The sequence below is a fragment of the Ranitomeya variabilis genome, chromosome 8 (assembly GCF_051348905.1).
Source record: "Ranitomeya variabilis isolate aRanVar5 chromosome 8, aRanVar5.hap1, whole genome shotgun sequence".
Classification (NCBI taxonomy): domain Eukaryota; kingdom Metazoa; phylum Chordata; class Amphibia; order Anura; family Dendrobatidae; genus Ranitomeya; species Ranitomeya variabilis.
Genome location: NC_135239.1, coordinates 179,523,110 through 179,542,287, shown reverse-complemented (window position 1 = coordinate 179,542,287; position 19,178 = coordinate 179,523,110). Strand labels below are relative to the sequence as shown.

Here is a 19,178-nt window from a genome sequence, read left to right as displayed (position 1 = left end):
CCAAGAAGGGCTCCGATGTAGCTAACTGGGCTCCTGCTGCCGTGGAGGCTTTCCAGGAGTTGAAACGCCGGTTTACTTCGGCGCCTGTTTTGTGCCAGCCTGACGTCTCACTTCCCTTTCAGGTTGAGGTGGATGCTTCGGAGATTGGGGCAGGGGCCGTTTTGTCGCAGAGAGGCCCTGGTTGCTCTGTTATGAAACCTTGTGCCTTTTTCTCTAGGAAGTTTTCGCCTGCCGAGCGAAATTATGATGTGGGCAATCGGGAGTTGTTGGCCATGAAATGGGCATTTGAGGAGTGGCGTCATTGGCTCGAGGGTGCTAAGCATCGTGTGGTGGTCTTGACTGATCACAAAAATCTGATGTATCTCGAGTCTGCTAAACGCCTTAATCCGAGACAGGCCCGCTGGTCATTGTTTTTCTCCCGCTTTGATTTTGTTGTCTCGTATTTACCAGGTTCAAAGAATGTGAAGGCCGATGCTCTTTCTAGGAGCTTTGTGCCTGATGCTCCTGGAGTCGCGGATCCTGTTGGTATTCTTAAAGATGGAGTTATCTTGTCAGCTATTTCTCCGGATCTGCGACGTGTGTTGCAGAGATTTCAGGCTGATAGGCCTGAGTCTTGTCCACCTGACAGACTGTTTGTCCCGGATAAGTGGACCAGCAGAGTCATTTCCGAGGTTCATTCCTCGGTGTTGGCAGGTCACCCGGGAATTTTTGGCACCAGAGATCTGGTGGCCAGGTCCTTTTGGTGGCCTTCCTTGTCAAGGGATGTGCGGTCATTTGTGCAGTCCTGTGGGACTTGTGCTCGAGCTAAGCCTTGCTGTTCTCGTGCCAGCGGTTTGCTCTTGCCTTTGCCTGTCCCGAAGAGACCTTGGACACATATCTCCATGGATTTCATTTCTGATCTTCCGCTATCTCAGGGCATGTCCGTTATCTGGGTGATATGTGATCGCTTCTCTAAGATGGTCCATTTGGTTCCTTTGCCTAAGCTGCCTTCCTCTTCCGATCTGGTTCCTGTGTTTTTCCAGAACGTGGTTCGTTTGCATGGCATCCCTGAGAATATTGTGTCAGACAGAGGATCCCAGTTCGTTTCCAGGTTCTGGCGATCCTTTTGTAGTAGGATGGGCATTGATTTGTCGTTTTCGTCTGCTTTCCATCCTCAGACTAATGGACAGACGGAGCGAACCAATCAGACTTTGGAGGCTTATTTGAGGTGTTTTGTCTCTGCTGATCAGGACGATTGGGTGACATTCTTGCCGTTGGCTGAGTTTGCCCTTAATAATCGGGCTAGTTCCGCCACCTTGGTTTCGCCTTTTTTCTGCAACTCTGGTTTCCATCCTCGCTTTTCTTCGGGTCATGTGGAGCCTTCTGACTGTCCTGGGGTGGATTCTGTGGTGGATAGGTTGCAGCAGATCTGGAATCATGTGGTGGACAACTTGAAGTTGTCACAGGAGAAGGCTCAGCGCTTTGCCAACCGCCGCCGCGGTGTGGGTCCCCGACTACGCGTTGGGGATTTGGTATGGCTTTCTTCCCGCTTTGTTCCTATGAAGGTCTCCTCTCCCAAATTTAAACCTCGTTTTATTGGGCCTTACAAGATATTGGAAATCCTTAATCCTGTATCTTTTCGTCTGGATCTTCCTGTGTCGTTTGCTATTCACAATGTATTTCATAGGTCCTTGTTGCGGCGGTACATTGTGCCTGTAGTTCCTTCTGCTGAGCCTCCTGCTCCGGTGTTGGTTGAGGGCGAGTTGGAGTACGTGGTGGAGAAGATCTTGGATTCTCGCCTCTCCAGGCGGAGGCTTCAGTACCTGGTCAAGTGGAAGGGCTATGGTCAGGAGGATAATTCCTGGGTGGTCGCCTCTGATGTTCATGCGGCCGATTTGGTTCGTGCCTTTCATGCCGCTCATCCTGATCGCCCTGGTGGTCGTGGTGAGGGTTCGGTGACCCCTCACTAAGGGGGGGGTACTGTTGTGAATTTGCTTTTTGCTCCCTCTAGTGGTTACTAGTTTTTTGACTCTGGTTTTTCTGTCATTCCTTTTATCCGCACCTGGGTCGTTAGTTAGGGGTGTTGCTATATAAGCTCCCTGGACCTTCAGTTCAATGCCTGGCAACGTAGTTATCAGAGCTAGTCTGCTGTGCTCTTGTCTACTGATCCTGGTTCCAGTTATATCAGCTAAGTCTGCCTTTTGCTTTTTGCTATTTGTTTTGGTTTTGTATTTTTGTCCAGCTTGTTCCAAATCTATATCCTGACCTTTGCTGGAAGCTCTAGGGGGCTGGTGTTCTCCCCCCGGACCGTTAGACGGTTCGGGGGTTCTTGAATTTCCAGTGTGGATTTTGATAGGGTTTTTGTTGACCATATAAGTTATCTTTCTTTATTCTGCTATCAGTAAGCGGGCCTCTCTGTGCTAAACCTGGTTCATTTCTGTGTTTGTCATTTCCTCTTACCTCACCGTCATTATTTGTGGGGGGCTTCTATCCAGCTTTGGGGTCCCCTTCTCTGGAGGCAAGAAAGGTCTTTGTTTTCCTCTACTAGGGGTAGCTAGATTCTCCGGCTGGCGCGTGTCATCTAGAATCAACGTAGGAATGATCCCCGGCTACTTCTAGTGTTGGCGTTAGGAGTAGATATATGGTCAACCCAGTTACCACTGCCCTATGAGCTGGATTTTTGTATTCTGCAGACTTCCACGTTCCTCTGAGACCCTCGCCATTGGGGTCATAACAGGAAGGATACAAAAGAGGACTTCACGGTCAGCTGAAAAACCCTTTCAAAAAAACCATCCTGAAATTACTTTAAGACTCCTGTGTCAACTCATGACACAGGAGTGGCAATTTCAGTCCACAAGAGCTTCCAGTAACAGGAAAAGACAAAACTGTAAACTGGACAAGAAAAACAAAACAATAAGGACAAGAGTCCACTTAGCTGATCAGCAGACTAGTAGCAGGAACATGCAACTGAATGACTCAGGTTACAATGATGACCGGCAAGGAAGTGACTGGAGAGCAAGGCTAAATAGGGAACTCCCAAAACTGATGGAAGCAGGTGAGCTGAGGCAGAAAAGCACACACAAGTCTCCAGTACCACCAGCCACCACCAGGGGAGCCAAAAAGCGGATCACAACAGTACCCCCCCCTTAAGGAGGGGGCACTGAACCCTCACAAGAACCGCCAGGGCGACCTGGATGAGCCCTATGAAAGGCACGAACCAAATCCGAGGCATGAACATCAGAGGCAGTTACCCAAGAATTATCTTCCTGACCATAGCCCTTCCATTTAACCAGGTACTGGAGTCTCCGCCTGGAAATATGGGAGTCCAAGATCTTCTCTATAACGTACTCCAATTCACCCTCAACCAGCACAGGAGCAGGAGGCCCAGCAGAAGGAACCACCGGCACCTCGTATCTCCGCAACAACGACCGATGGAACACATTATGGATAGCGAAAGATGCCGGAAGGTCCAAACGAAAGGAAACAGGGTTAATAATCTCCAAAATCCTATAGGGACCGATGAACCGAGGCTTAAATTTAGGAGAAGAAACCCTCATTGGGACAAAACGGGAAGACAACCACACCAAGTCCCCAACACGAAGGCGAGGACCAACCCGACGCTGACGGTTAGCAAACCGCTGAGTCCTCTCCTGGGACAAATTCAAATTGTCCACCACTTGTTCCCAAATCCGATACAACCGATCCACCACAGCATCTACTCCAGGACAATCCGAAGACTCCACCTGACCAGAAGAAAAACGGGGATGAAACCCCGAATTGCAAAAGAAAGGGGAAACCAAAGTGGCAGAACTGGCCCGATTATTAAGAGCAAACTCCGCCAACGGCAAAAAGGCAACCCAATCATCCTGATCCGCAGACACAAAACACCTCAAATACGTCTCCAAAGTTTGATTAGTTCGCTCCGTCTGGCCATTAGTCTGAGGATGGAAGGCAGACGAAAAAGACAAATCAATGCCCAACCTGGCACAGAATGCCCGCCAAAATCTAGAAACGAACTGGGTACCCCTATCAGAAACGATATTTTCAGGAATACCATGCAAGCGAACCACATTTTGAAAAAACAAAGGAACCAACTCAGACGAGGAAGGCAACTTCGGCAATGGCACCAAATGAACCATCTTAGAAAAACGGTCACACACCACCCAGATAACAGACATCCTCTGAGAGACAGGAAGATCAGAAATAAAGTCCATCGAGATGTGCGTCCAAGGCCTCTTCGGAATAGGCAAGGGCAACAACAACCCGCTAGCCCTAGAACAACAAGGCTTGGCCCGAGCACACACATCACAAGACTGCACAAAAACACGCACATCACGAGACAGAGATGGCCACCAGAAGGATCTAGCCACCAAATCCCTGGTACCAAAAATTCCAGGATGACCCGCCAGCGTAGAAGAATGAACCTCCGAGATGACTCTACTGGTCCAATCATCAGGAACAAACAGTCTACCAGGTGGACAGCGATCAGGTCTATCCGCCTGAAACTCTTGCAAAGCACGTCGCAGATCTGGGGAAATAGCGGATAATATCACCCCATCCTTAAGGATACCTGTAGGTTCCGAATCACCAGGGGAATCAGGCTCAAAACTCCTAGAAAGGGCATCCGCCTTCACATTCTTAGAACCTGGCAGATATGAGACCACAAAATTAAACCGAGAGAAAAACAACGACCAGCGCACCTGTCTAGGATTCAGGCGCCTGGCAGACTCAAGATAAATCAGATTCTTGTGATCAGTCAAAACCACCACCTGATGTCTAGCACCCTCAAGTGTTGTGGATTCTGTTTGTGGGCTCCCTCTGGTGGTTACTGCTGGTACTGGGTGACTTTGGTGGGTTGCGGCCTTTGGTTTCCACCTGTCCATCAGAGGCTGGGTGTTTCCTATTTTACCTGGCCTTTCTGTCATTCCCTTGCCGGCTATCAATGTATTCAGATGTGCTCTGTTTGGTTCCTGCCTACCTGCTCCCAGATCTTTCAGGATAAGCTAAGTGCTGATTTTCAGTTGTTTGGTTTTTTGTCCAGCTTGCTTATTATGTTTCTATGCTAGCTGGTAGCTCTAGTGGACTGAGGTTCTCCCCATGTGCCATGAGTTGGCACATGGGTTCTTGTAATCTCAGGATGGTTTTTTGATTAGGGTTTTTTGCTGACCGCTCAGACCCCTTTTGTATCATTCTGCTTTCTAGTTTACAGCGGGCCTCAATTTGCTGAACCTATATATATCATCTCTATGTGTGTGCCTTCCTCTCATTTCACCGTCAATACATGTGGGGGGCAACTATACCTTTTGGGGTTCATTCCTCTGGAGGCAAATGATGTCTTATTTTCTCTGCAGTACTAGTTAGCTCTTAGGCTGGTGCGTGGCGTCTAGAACCAACGTAGGCACGCTCCCTGGCTATCTCTAGTTGCGTTTGTCAGGCGTAGGGCAGCGGTCAGCCCAGGTTCCATCACCCTAGAGCTCGTCCGATATTTTGTATTGCTTTTCTTGTCCCTTGTTATCCCTAGCCATTGGGATTCATGACAGTATAGCCGGCCCACAAAGTGTTAATTGTTTGGGCTGAAGCAGGAGAAAAAGAAGTGTTTAAGGGAAATTTTTTTTTTTTTTTTTTCCTTCAGAGTTTTGCTGCCTAGCCCTTAATTGCTGTCTAGCTGCTTCTTACCGCCTCTTAACCCTTGAATGGCTCTGATATTAGCTGTTTAACATGGATGTCCAGAGTTTGGCTTCCAGCCTGAGTAATCTCGCGGCAAAAGTTCAAAACATACAGGATTTTGTTGTTCACACTCCCATGTCTGAACCTAGAATTCCTATTCCAGAGTTCTTTTCTGGAGATAGATCTACCTTCCTGAATTTCAGGAACAATTGTAAATTGTTTCTTTCTTTAAAATCTCGCTCCTCTGGAGACCCTGCTCAACAGGTCAAGATTGTAATATCTTTCCTGCGGGGCGACCCTCAGAATTGGGCATTTGCATTGGCACCAGGGGATCCTGCATTGCTCAATGTGGATGCGTTTTTTCTGGCATTGGGATTGCTCTATGAGGAACCCAACCTGGAGATTCAGGCTGAAAAGGCTTTATTAGCCCTCTCTCAGGGGCATGATGAAGCGGAAATATATTGTCAAAAATTTCGGAAATGGTCGGTGCTTACTCAGTGGAATGAGTGCGCCCTGGCTGCTAACTTCAGAAATGGTCTTTCCGAGGCCATTAAGGATATTATGGTGGGGTTCCCTACGCCTACAGGTCTGAATGAGTCGATGGCTATGGCCATTCAGATTGATCGGCGTTTACGGGAGCGCAAACCCGTGCACCAGTTGGCGGTGTCTTCTGAACAGGCACCTGAGACTATGCAATGTGATAGAATTCAGTCCAGAAGTGAACGGCAAAATTATAGGCGGAAAAATGGATTGTGTTTTTATTGTGGTGATTCAGCTCATGTTATATCAGCATGCTCTAAACGCACAAAAAGGGTTGATAAATCTTTTGCCATTGGTACTCTGCAGACTAAGTTCATTTTGTCTGTGACTCTGATTTTTTCACTGTCTTCCATTTCCGTCAATGCCTATGTGGATTCAGGCGCTGCCCTGAGTCTTATGGATTGGTAATTTGCTAAACGCTGCGGTTTTCGTCTGGAGCCTCTGGAAGTTCCTATCCCTCTGAAGGGAATTGACTCTACACCATTGGCTATGAATAAGCCGCAGTATTGGACACAAGTGACCATGCGCATGACTCCCGTTCATCAGGAGGTGATTCGCTTCCTTGTACTGTATAATTTACATGATGTACTAGTGCTTGGTCTGCCATGGTTACAAACTCATAATCCTGTCCTGGACTGGAAAACAATGTCTGTGTTAAGCTGGGGATGTCAGGGGGTTCATGATTATGCACCTCCGATTTCAATCGCTTCATCTACTCCTTCTGAGATCCCTGCGTTTTTGTCTGACTATAGGGATGTTTTTGAGGAGCCTAAGCTCAATTCGCTCCCTCCTCATAGAGATTGTGACTGTGCTATAGAATTGATTCCTGGCAGTAAGTTCCCTAAGGGTCGTTTATTTAATCTGTCACTGCCAGAGCATACTGCTATGCGGAATTATATTAAGGAGTCCTTGGAAAAGGGACATATTCGTCCATCTTCGTCCCCTCTGGGAGCAGGTTTTTTTTTCGTGGCAAAAAAAGATGGTTCCCTGAGGCCTTGTATAGATTATCGCCTTCTGAATAAGATTACAGTCAAATATCAGTATCCACTGCCATTATTGACTGATTTGTTTGCTCGCATTAAGGGGGCTAGGTGGTTCACTAAGATAGATCTTCACGGTGCGTATAATCTGGTGCGGATAAAACAGGGTGACGAGTGGAAAACCGCATTTAATACGCCTGAGGGCCATTTTGAGTATTTGGTAATGCCTTTTGGACTCTCCAATGCTCCGTCAGTCTTTCAGTCCTTTATGCACAATATTTTCCGTGAATATCTGGATAAGTTTATGATTGTGTATTTGGATGATATTTTGGTGTTTTCTGATGACTGGGAGTATCATGTTTTACAGGTCAGGAAGGTGTTTCAGGTTCTGCGGGCCAATTCTCTGTTTGTGAAGGGCTCAAAGTGTCTCTTCGGAGTCCAGAAGATTTCTTTTTTGGGGTACATTTTTTCTCCTTCTACTATTGAGATGGATCCCGTCAAGGTTCAGGCGATTTGTGACTGGACACAACCTACATCTGTTAAGAGCCTTCAGAAGTTCTTGGGGTTTGCTAATTTTTATCGTCGGTTCATTGCTAATTTTTCCAGTATTGTTAAACCTTTGACTGATTTGACTAAAAAGGGTGCTGATGTTGCTGATTGGTCTCCTGCGGCCGTGGAGGCCTTTCAGGAACTTAAGCGCCGGTTTTCTTCTGCTCCTGTGTTGTGTCAACCAGATGTTTCACTTCCTTTTCAGGTTGAGGTTGATGCTTCCGAGATTGGAGCGGGGGCGGTTTTGTCACAGAGAAGTTCTAATGGCTCGGTGATGAAGCCATGTGCATTCTTCTCTAGAAAATTCTCGCCCGCCGAGCGCAATTATGATGTGGGTAATCGGGAGCTTTTGGCCATGAAGTGGGCATTTGAGGAGTGGCGTCATTGGCTTGAGGGTGCTAAACATCGTGTGGTGGTCCTGACTGATCACAAGAATCTCATTTACCTTGAGTCTGCCAGGCGTTTGAATCCTAGACAGGCTCGTTGGTCGTTGTTTTTTTCTCGTTTCAATTTCGTGGTTTCATACCTGCCAGGTTCAAAGAATGTGAAGGCAGATGCTCTTTCCAGGAGTTTTGTGCCTGACTCTCCTGGAGACTCTGGGCCTACTGGTATCCTTAGGGATGGGGTAATATTGTCCGCCGTATCCCCAGACTTGCGACGTGCATTGCAGGAGTTTCAGGTGGATAAACCGGATCGTTGTCCACCAGAAAGACTGTTTGTTCCGGATGATTGGACCAGTAGAGTCATCTCCGAGGTCCATTCTTCTGTGTTGGCTGGTCATCCTGGAATATTTGGTATTATTTGAGACTTGGTGGCCAGGTCTTTTTGATGGCCTTCCTTGTCTAGGGATGTGCGTACCTTTGTGCAGTCTTGTGAAGTGTGTGCTCGAGCTAAGCCTTGCTGTTCTCGGGCCAGTGGGTTGTTGTTATCCTTGCCCATCCCGAAGAGGCCTTGGACGCACATTTCCATGGATTTTATTTCTGATCTCCCGGTTTCACAGAAAATGTCCGTTATCTGGGTGGTGTGTGACCGCTTTTCTAAGATGGTTCATTTGGTGCCCTTGCCTAAGTTGCCTTCCTCCTCTGAGTTGGTCCCTTTATTTTTTCAGAACGTGGTTCGTTTGCATGGGATTCCGGAGAATATCGTTTCTGACAGGGAATCCCAGTTTGTGTCTAGATTTTGGCGGACGTTTTGTGCCAAGATGGGCATTGATTTGTCTTTCTCGTCTGCATTCCATCCTCAGACGAATGGCCAGACGGAGCAAACTAATCAGACCTTGGAAACTTATTTGAGGTGTTTTGTTTCTGCTGATCAAGATGACTGGGTTGCTTTTTTGCCGCTGGCCGAATTTGTTCTTAATAATCGGGCTAGTTCTGCCACGTTGGTCTCTCCTTTTTTTTGTAATTCGGGGTTTCATCCTCGTTTTTCCTCTGGTCAGGTGGAGTCTTCGGATTGTCCTGGAGTGGACGTGGTGGTGGACAGGCTACATCAGATTTGGAATCAGGTGGTGGACAATTTGAAGTTATCTCAGGAGAAGACTCAGCAGTTTGCTAATCGCCGTCGCCGCGTGGGTCCCCGACTTCTTGTTGGGGATTTGGTGTGGTTGTCTTCTCGTTTTGTCCCTATGAAGGTCTCTTCTCCTAAGTTCAAGCCTCGGTTCATCGGTCCTTATAGGATCTCGGAGATTCTTAACCCTGTATCTTTTCGTTTGGATCTCCCAGCATCGTTTGCTATTCATAATGTGTTCCATCGGTCGTTGTTGCGGAGGTATGAGGTGCCCGTTGTTCCTTCGGTTGAGCCTCCTGCTCCGGTGCTGGTGGAGGGAGAATTGGAGTATGTTGTTGAGAAGATCTTGGATTCTCGTGTTTCCAGACGCAAACTCCAGTATTTGGTTAAGTGGAAGGGTTATGGTCAGGAGGATAATTCCTGGGTGGTCGCCTCCGATGTTCATGCGACTGATTTGGTCCGCGCCTTCCATAGAGCTCACCCTGATCGCCCTGGGGGTTCTCGTGAGGGTTCGGTGACCCCTCCTCAAGGGGGGGGTACTGTTGTGGATTCTGTTTGTGGGCTCCCTCTGGTGGTTACTGCTGGTACTGGGTGACTTTGGTGGGTTGCGGCCTTTGGTTTCCACCTGTCCATCAGAGGCTGGGTGTTTCCTATTTTACCTGGCCTTTCTGTCATTCCCTTGCCGGCTATCAATGTATTCAGATGTGCTCTGTTTGGTTCCTGCCTACCTGCTCCCAGATCTTTCAGGATAAGCTAAGTGCTGATTTTCAGTTGTTTGGTTTTTTGTCCAGCTTGCTTATTATGTTTCTATGCTAGCTGGTAGCTCTAGTGGACTGAGGTTCTCCCCATGTGCCATGAGTTGGCACATGGGTTCTTGTAATCTCAGGATGGTTTTTTGATTAGGGTTTTTTGCTGACCGCTCAGACCCCTTTTGTATCGTTCTGCTTTCTAGTTTACAGCGGGCCTCAATTTGCTGAACCTATATATATCATCTCTATGTGTGTGCCTTCCTCTCATTTCACCGTCAATACATGTGGGGGGCAACTATACCTTTTGGGGTTCATTCCTCTGGAGGCAAGTGAGGTCTTATTTTCTCTGCAGTACTAGTTAGCTCTTAGGCTGGTGCGTGGCGTCTAGAACCAACGTAGGCACGCTCCCTGGTTATCTCTAGTTGCGTTTGTCAGGCGTAGGGCAGCGGTCAGCCCAGGTTCCATCACCCTAGAGCTCGTCCGATATTTTGTATTACTTTGCTTGTCCCTTGTTATCCCTAGCCATTGGGATTCATGACACTCAAGCCAATGACGCCACTCCTCAAATGCCCACTTCATGGCCAAAAGCTCCCGATTACCGACATCATAATTTCTTTCGGCGGCAGAAAATTTTCGAGAAAAGAACGCACAAGGTCTCATCACTGAGCAATCGGAACTTTTCTGCGACAAAACCGCCCCCGCTCCGATCTCGGAAGCATCGACCTCAACCTGAAAGGGGAGAGAGACATCGGGCTGGCGCAACACAGGGGCAGACGAAAAGCGGCGCTTAAGTTCCCGAAAGGCCTCCACAGCGGCAGAGGACCAATTGGCAACATCAGCACCCTTCTTAGTCAAATCCGTAAGAGGCTTAGCAACACCAGAAAAACCAGTTATAAATCGACGATAAAAATTAGCAAAGCCCAAGAACTTCTGAAGACCCTTTAGAGAAGTAGGCTGCGTCCAGTCACAAATAGCCCGAAACTTGACAGGGTCCATCTCAACAGAAGAAGGGGAAAAAATATACCCCAAAAAGGAAATCTTTTGAACCCCAAAAACACACTTAGAACCCTTTACACACAGAGAATTCTCCCGCAAGACCTGAAAAACCCTCCTGACCTGCTGAACATGAGACTCCCAGTCCTCAGAAAAAATCAAAATATCGTCCAAATACACAATCATAAATTTATCCAGATATTCACGGAAAATATCATGCATAAAGGACTGAAAAACTGAAGGCGCATTAGAAAGGCCAAAAGGCATTACTAAATACTCAAAGTGGCCCTCAGGCGTATTAAATGCGGTTTTCCACTCATCCCCTTGCTTAATTCGCACCAAATTATACGCCCCACGGAGATCAATCTTGGAGAACCACTTAGCCCCCCTTATGCGAGCAAACAAATCAGTAAGCAACGGCAACAGATACTGATATTTGACAGTAATTTTATTCAGGAGTCGATAATCAATACAAGGCCTCAGCGAGCCATCCTTTTTAGAAACAAAGAAAAACCCAGCTCCTAAAGGTGATGAAGAAGGACGAATATGTCCCTTTTCCAGGGACTCCTTAACATATTCTCGCATGGCAGCATGCTCAGGTACAGATAGGTTAAACAAACGACCCTTTGGAAATTTACTGCCTGGAATCAGATCTATGGCGCAATCACACTCTCTGTGGGGAGGGAGAGAACCAATTTTAGGCTCTTCAAAAATATCCCCAAAATCCGACAAAAATGCAGGAATCTCAGAGGGAATAGATGACGAGATAGGAACCAAAGGTATGTCCCCATGAGCCCCCCGACATCCCCAGCTTAACACAGACATAGTTTTCCAGTCCAGTACTGGGTTATGAGATTGTAACCATGGTAATCCAAGCACTAAAACAACATGTAAATTATACAACACGAGGAAGCGAATCATCTCCTGATGGTCTGGAGTCATACGCATAGTCACTTGCGTCCAGAACTGTGGTTTATTACAAGCCAGAGGTGTAGAATCAATACCCTTCAGAGGTATAGGAACTTCCAGAGGCTCCAAATCAAACCCACAGCGCCTGGCGAAGGACCAATCCATGAGACTCAGAGCGGCGCCAGAGTCCACATAGGCATCCACGGTAATAACTGATAATGAACAAATCAGAGTTACAGACAGAAGAAATTTAGACTGTAAAGTGCCAATAGAAACAGACTTGTCAACCTTCCTAGTACGTTTAGAGCATGCTGATATAACATGCGCGGAATCACCACAGTAGAAGCACAAGCCATTTTTGCGCCTATAATTCTGCCGCTCGCTTCTTGACAGAATTCTGTCACATTGCATTTTCTCTGGCGTCCCTTCAGAAGATACCGCCAAATGGTGCACGGGTTTGCGCTCCCGCAAACGCCGATCAATCTGAATCGCCATTGTCATGGACTCATTCAGACCTGTGGGCGTAGGAAACCCCACCATGACATCCTTAACGGCATCAGAAAGGCCCTCTCTGAAATTTGCCGCTAGGGCACACTCATTCCACTGAGTAAGCACAGACCATTTACGAAATTTTTGGCAGTATATCTCAGCTTCATCTTGCCCTTGAGACAGGGCTATTACAGCTTTTTCAGCTTGAATCTCCAAATTAGGTTCCTCATACAGCAACCCTAAAGCCAGAAAAAACGCATCCACATTGAGCAACGCAGGATCCCCTGGTGTCAATGAAAATGCCCAATTCTGAGGGTCACCTCGCAGCAAAGAAATCACAATCTTAACCTGCTGAACAGGATCTCCAGAGGAGTGAGGTCTGAGAGAAAGGAATAATTTACAATTACATTTGAAATTCCGAAACCGAGATCTATCTCCGGAAAATACCTCTGGTGTAGGAATCTTAGGTTCAGAAATAGGAGTACGTAAAACATAATCTTGTAAATTCTGAACCTTCATAGCAAGATTATTTAAACCTGCAGCCAAACTCTGAGGGTCCATCCTTAAACCGGAGAGATCAGAGCCATTCAAGGATTAGAAGGAGAGAAAGGCAAGGCTGTAAATAGAGCAGAAATACAACTGAGCCAACTAAGTAGCAAACATGAGAGGAAAAAAAAAAAAAAAAATCTACAGACTTCTTTTACTCTCCTTTCTTCTGCAAATTACTTTAACAACGGCCGGTCATACTGTCATGATTCCCCAATGGCATGGGAACATCAGAAACACAAAAATAACAGACTAGCTCTCGGGTGATGGAAACTCAAGCTGACCGTGACCTAAATCTACCACACAACTAACAGTAGCCAGGAAGCATTCCTACGGCTGCCTAGATGCCATGCGCCAGCCGGAGAACTAACTACGCCTGGAAGAGGAAGGAACAGACCTGGCTTACCTCTAGAGAAATTCCCCAAAGATGATAGTAGCCCCCACGTATATTAACGGTGAGTTCAGAGGAAAAGACATACACAGTATGAAGGTAGATTTAGCAAAGCGAGGTCCACTTACTAGATAGAGGAAGGATACAAAAGAGGACTTCACGGTCAGCTGAAAAACCCTTTCAAAAAAACCATCCTGAAATTACTTTAAGACTCCTGTGTCAACTCATGACACAGGAGTGGCAATTTCAGTCCACAAGAGCTTCCAGTAACAGGAAAAGACAAAACTGTAAACTGGACAAGAAAAACAAAACAATAAGGACAAGAGTCCACTTAGCTGATCAGCAGACTAGTAGCAGGAACATGCAACTGAATGACTCAGGTTACAATGATGACCGGCAAGGAAGTGACTGGAGAGCAAGGCTAAATAGGGAACGCCCAAAACTGATGGAAGCAGGTGAGCTGAGGAAGAAAAGCACACACAAGTCTCCAGTACCACCAGCCACCACCAGGGGAGCCAAAAAGCGGATCACAACAACTCTCTAAACAAGGAGGACTGGTTCTTTTATGGTGGGCCCAGGGAACCCGAGTCTGTCACTAAGTGACTTATGGACAAAGTGAGTAAATTATGAGTGGATTGCATGCCTGGTGTAATAATGAGGAATGGTTGTGTAACACAGAAACAAATAAAAGAAATGCCAACATAATTTTTTTTAACAAAAATACATTTATGGAATATGATACAATTAGTTGTATATGTTCTTTTGCCTGATTACAAGGTAAAAAGCTCAAAATTGCATCTGTCTCAAATAGCTAAATAATTATACCATCAATATACTCCGAAATGACAGGTAAAAGGATCCTGTGCCTTGTCTCATGATTTACTAGGTAAAGTGTAATGTTTATTAAACCTCATGAATCACTCTGTACAGTTTAGCTTGGCAGAGAACTGGGGCGATGCAGTTTATATTTTAAACAGCTAAGCAAGCGGTTAGGCTATTATTCAGAAAATCTCACCAGAGACATATCTCAATCATGTCTGTCTTAGAAGGCTTCCTTAAGCCGACACTGCACTTACTAAACTTTCCAATGTTGGTGCTCTTAACCGTAACACTTAATTCTGCACATACTACTTGTTTCAATGGTCATTGAAAATGTAGGTCAAATTTTTAATTATGACAAATAGAAATTTTCTTAATTGGTTGTTAAAAAATATAGTATTTCTCCCAATGTATGCACTGTTGAGTCCGCGATATTCATGAGCTGTGGGGTAATCTTGTCCCAAGCCTAATTAACAGCCATTTTCCTGGACAGTATAGGGAGAAAGCTGTCAATCAGCACCAGGGGAGTGAGTATAGCCCACAGCTCCTGAATATCAAGGACTCTGCATTATATGGATTACATTTAATGGAGTCCAGGCTTAGATTCTGAGTCAGTGATTTTATGAAAATAAGATCCAGGTGATGAGCACTGCAAAGGGAAAAAAGTGAAAAAATCACCAAAAAAAGAAGAAATAATTAAGCTTGAATTAAAACCACAACATGTTTCGCATGAATCCAGCCTTCTTCCGGTGTCTTTTTCTTTTGGAGCTGGGCCTACAAAAGTTTAAGCTTAGTGTGGTTCAATTCTCTCTGATGAGAGAATCAGAGCACAGGTGAGGAGAAGCTGGAGATCAAAATTTCTCAATGTTCTACAATGTGTGAGTTCGCGGAAATCAGAGTGCAGACGGATGTCATCCAAGTGCAGGCCAATGTTTTCCACGCACCCATAGATTTAAATGGGTGGGTGTATGAAATCTGATTTGCCGTTATTTTATTCTCATACTAAATCAGGATGAGAATTTTTTTTTTGATCAGCACTGCCCCATATCATAACATTGGTCCAAGTGCTATATGATAAAACAGCGGATAGCACTCATGCAATGTTGTCGGTTATATGAGCGAACCCTCAGAGAAATGCTACTCTCTCTCTTTTTACAGAAGGGAAAATCCATTTAGTATAAACAATGATATTATGAAAGCTACTGAAATAATTCAAGTTGGTGATCCAGAGATTGAACCGGGCCTCTGTCACAACTTTATACTACACCTGGATAGGGGGGCGTACATCTTGTGACAGATTCCCTTTAACATATGTATAGATAGAGCTCTCGTGATACTGTCACGGGCTAAGCACATCAGAGAAGAGCTAGAAGACTGCAGCGTCTGATTTCTCCTACTCCTGCATGGATTAGAAGCACTTCACTTTCATATTAAATGGTGTTTCTTTTAGCAGTGCAGGGGTTAATCTGCTCAGTTGAGAGCTCCTGGAGTGTTAAGCCTCTCAGCTGTGCATTGTTAGCCACTTCCATCTCCTATATAATCTGGGCCCTGGTTAGCACTCATTGTCAGAGTTAGCTTTTGCTGCATGGCTGGAGGTTGATGGTGGTTATTATTGGAGAAGGCATTTGGTGGGTTTATCTGTGTATGTTGCTAGGTCTTGAGCACGTGATAATTCCCTTTCTTCTCCTACTTTGGTTTAACCCCATCCTCCACTCCCAGGTGCATTCCTCTTTTGTATGTGTGAGTATATTTGTATGTTTGATATTTTTCGTTACCCCGTTTGTATTACCTTGTTAGTCTGTTTGGTGTATTACGGTACACAACTACTCCCCTCTCCCCTGGGTGGGGGAAGGGTACAGACTGAGGGCAGATTCAGGATCTAAGGAAAGGTACGTGGCCCTGGCAACTTCACCATCAGAAGTAATCCGAGGAACAAGGCTAGCATTAGGGACAGGGAAGGAGCCCCTGGTCCAGGGACACCCGACAATGGAGCAGTGACAGTTACTTTACCTAGACTGTCCTATATTATTCTGGAGATTCTTAGCAGATTTGCAATGGTGCATTTGCTGTTACCATCTATCATTTAATACATTTATATACTTCTATCTATTTAATGACCTACCATTCAACATTAAACATTTTTTTCTGTTTGTTTTGCAGATAAAGACCAACAATCAGAAAATGACCCTTTCCAATCCTGCATATTAATAAAGACCCGGCGTCTTCTGTCATTTTGTTTCTAATCCACCATTCTCGTGGAATGATGTTGAAGAATAACTTAAGCCTAGCAAAGAATGTGACCAGTATTCACTCTGCAACCTTGGGATTTGTATTAGGCAGCATATCATTTTTTACAGTTATCATGAACATTTTAGTACTGTATGCTGTGAAAACTGAGAGAAAGCTTCACACTGTGGGAAACCTGTACATCGTTAGCTTGTCTATCGCTGATCTCATAGTGGGCATTGCAGTCATGCCACTAAATATTGTGTATCTCCTAAACCATGAATGGATCCTTGGAAGACCAACTTGCCTCTTTTGGTTATCTATGGACTACGTTGCTAGTACAGCCTCTATCTTCAGCCTATTTATTCTGTGTATAGATCGCTATCGCTCCATTCAGCAACCTTTGCAGTATTTAAAGTATCGTACAAAGACTAGAGCTTCCTTCATGATATCTGGAGCTTGGCTTTTTTCATTGACTTGGATCATTCCTATTTTGGGTTGGCATGTATTTGCAAATGGTGGAAATAGGTCAGTGCCGGAACATACATGTGAAACAGAGTTTCACAAAGTCACTTGGTTTAAAGTTCTCACTGCCATATTGAATTTCTATATACCATCTTTGCTAATGTTGTGGTTCTACGCTAAGATATACAAAGCGGTGAGAGAACATTATCAACATCGCAAACTCATTAATGGCTCTTTCCAACTGTTCTATGACAGTAAGTTTGTTCGTAAAGTCAAAGTGCTAAAAAAGCCAAGGACTTGTGTAAAAAAACAGTGTAGTAATGGAACTCTTATGGTACCAGAGGCAAGCATTCACAGACAATATACTACAGTTTCCAATGTGTTTTCTAAACCAAAAAACCTACATGGACAATTCCATATGGAAGACTTGGAGAGTCAGCAGACATTCAGCCCATGTGACAATAAGGTAGTCAAATTGCACTGTTTTCCTTTGACCATAATACAAGCAAACCCTGAAGAATGCCGAAACTATGTTACAGTAAGTAGAAAAAAGAGTAGACACTTCCCAGAAAATCAGGAGGTGACAGATATATCAGAGGAACACACATTTGCCGAGGCAGGATCTTATATCTTGGATTCAAATCAGATAGAACAGAACAACACTGAGACCACCGATGGCGCTGAAACAAGGCAAACCAGCCATTTTGGCTACCTAAAGCACACGTGGCAGAGGTTCCGCACACAATCCAAGCAGAACATGCAAGGACTTCACATGAACAGGGAAAGGAAAGCTGCTAAGCAGTTAGGTTTCATCATGGCAGCTTTTATGTTGTGTTGGATCCCATATTTTGTTCTTTTCATGGTTATAGCTTTTTGTCAAGACTGCTTCAACCACAACATTCACATGTTCACCATTTGGCTTGGCTATATCAACTCAACACTAAACCCTTTGATCTACCCTTTGTGTAATGAAAATTTTAAGAAGACATTTAAGAAAATATTTCATATTAGGTTAAACTGTGATAAAAAGGAAAATTGTGCGACGTGTACTTATAAATGAACTTGGTCCGCTCTTCAGAAGTCTTTGAAATATCAGTATTAACTTAACGGTTTTCGAGAGGAACCTTACTTGAGATATTTAACATTTTTCATGAATTGTGTTTGGTGCCTCATTTCCTAATTTTGATTCAAGAACGTTGTATGCCTCTGTTAAGTCTGTGAAAACTTGAACTAAATGTAATCTTAATGTACAGAGCAAGGGTTAAGAATTTAAGACATTATTGCAAAGGTTTATCTTACAGGAGCAAACAATGAAATTGAAATAAAGAGATTTGTCCAATTCTCTTGAAAAGTATAAACTAGATTATTCTGCTGAAGCATAAAGGAAATGCCAAACAGAAAAAACATGATTTGTATGAGCCTGTGTTTTGTTCCTCTGAGCGCTTTTTCTATTACTGCTTCATATTTACCAACCAAATATAACACATAAGTAACATCAACCCAACATATCAAACATAACATAATTTATACATATATTTAAGCATTTTATTTGGCTAGCCTTTAACCCAAGACTAAACCTGTTTATAGCCATCTGTGACAGCAGTGCCACCATTAGTTTTTCGTCAGAATATTAATATTACATATACCATACTTTTTTAACTACGTGCTATGGCTATGTGCACACAAAATGTTTGGACAAGGCTTTAGAACAGAAACTGAGCCGAAACTGGACAAAAACTGTCCAGATCCTCCTCAAATATTCAAAACTCATCAAAAACTTGGAGGTGCTGCTCAGTTTCCACTACAAAAACTTAGATTTTTCATCCTCTCCAAAATGCTTCTCAAAAACCTCTTGAAAAACCTTTCAAATTCATATGTTCATATGAGGAGGATTTTTCTTTCTACTTTTTTCCTGAAGAAGATTTAAATAACTTCTAAGGGTAAAAAAAAAAGTGTATGTCACTTCTTGGAAGCTGACACTGAAGAAAACTTCTCCAAACTAGGCACTTCCAATCAAAAGACTGAAAAATCAAACTCTTTAGAAAACAACTCTTCAGGAAGCACTTTAGAAAAAGTAAAACTCCAAAAAAGAAGAATTTCCTGAAACGTTTTCCCCTTGAAAACTGGTGGCTCTTGAAAGCCTGAAAAAAACTTTGTGTGAACGTAGCCTTACTATAAAAATGATAAAAACATTTCTTGGATTCGAATTACCAAAATACAATATCTACTTGTTACATTGAAAGTGTACAGTATATATGTGCAGACTTGTGTTTATGTATGTAATATAAAACACACACAACATCTTGATGATTGTGACTAGAGTTGAGCGAATGTTTCAAAATTCGGTTCCGGTTACAATTGGCGGAGAAC

General features: G+C 44.5%; 1 protein-coding gene across 2 annotated transcripts in view; it reads left to right on the top strand.

The window, feature by feature from the left end:
- HRH1 (histamine receptor H1) overlaps positions 1 to 18,892 on the top strand; it is a 269,772-nt gene extending 250,880 nt beyond the window's left edge. The window contains exon 2 of one of the 2 annotated variants that reach the window (XM_077275992.1): positions 16,278 to 18,892. In XM_077275992.1, coding sequence (XP_077132107.1) covers positions 16,378 to 17,868 — 1,491 coding nt within the window. In that variant the 5' untranslated portion in view covers positions 16,278 to 16,377 and the 3' untranslated portion in view covers positions 17,869 to 18,892. The remainder of the gene's footprint in view (positions 1 to 16,277) is intronic. The other variant, XM_077275993.1, reaches the window with a different exon arrangement.
- Positions 18,893 to 19,178: the final 286 nt, after the last annotated feature.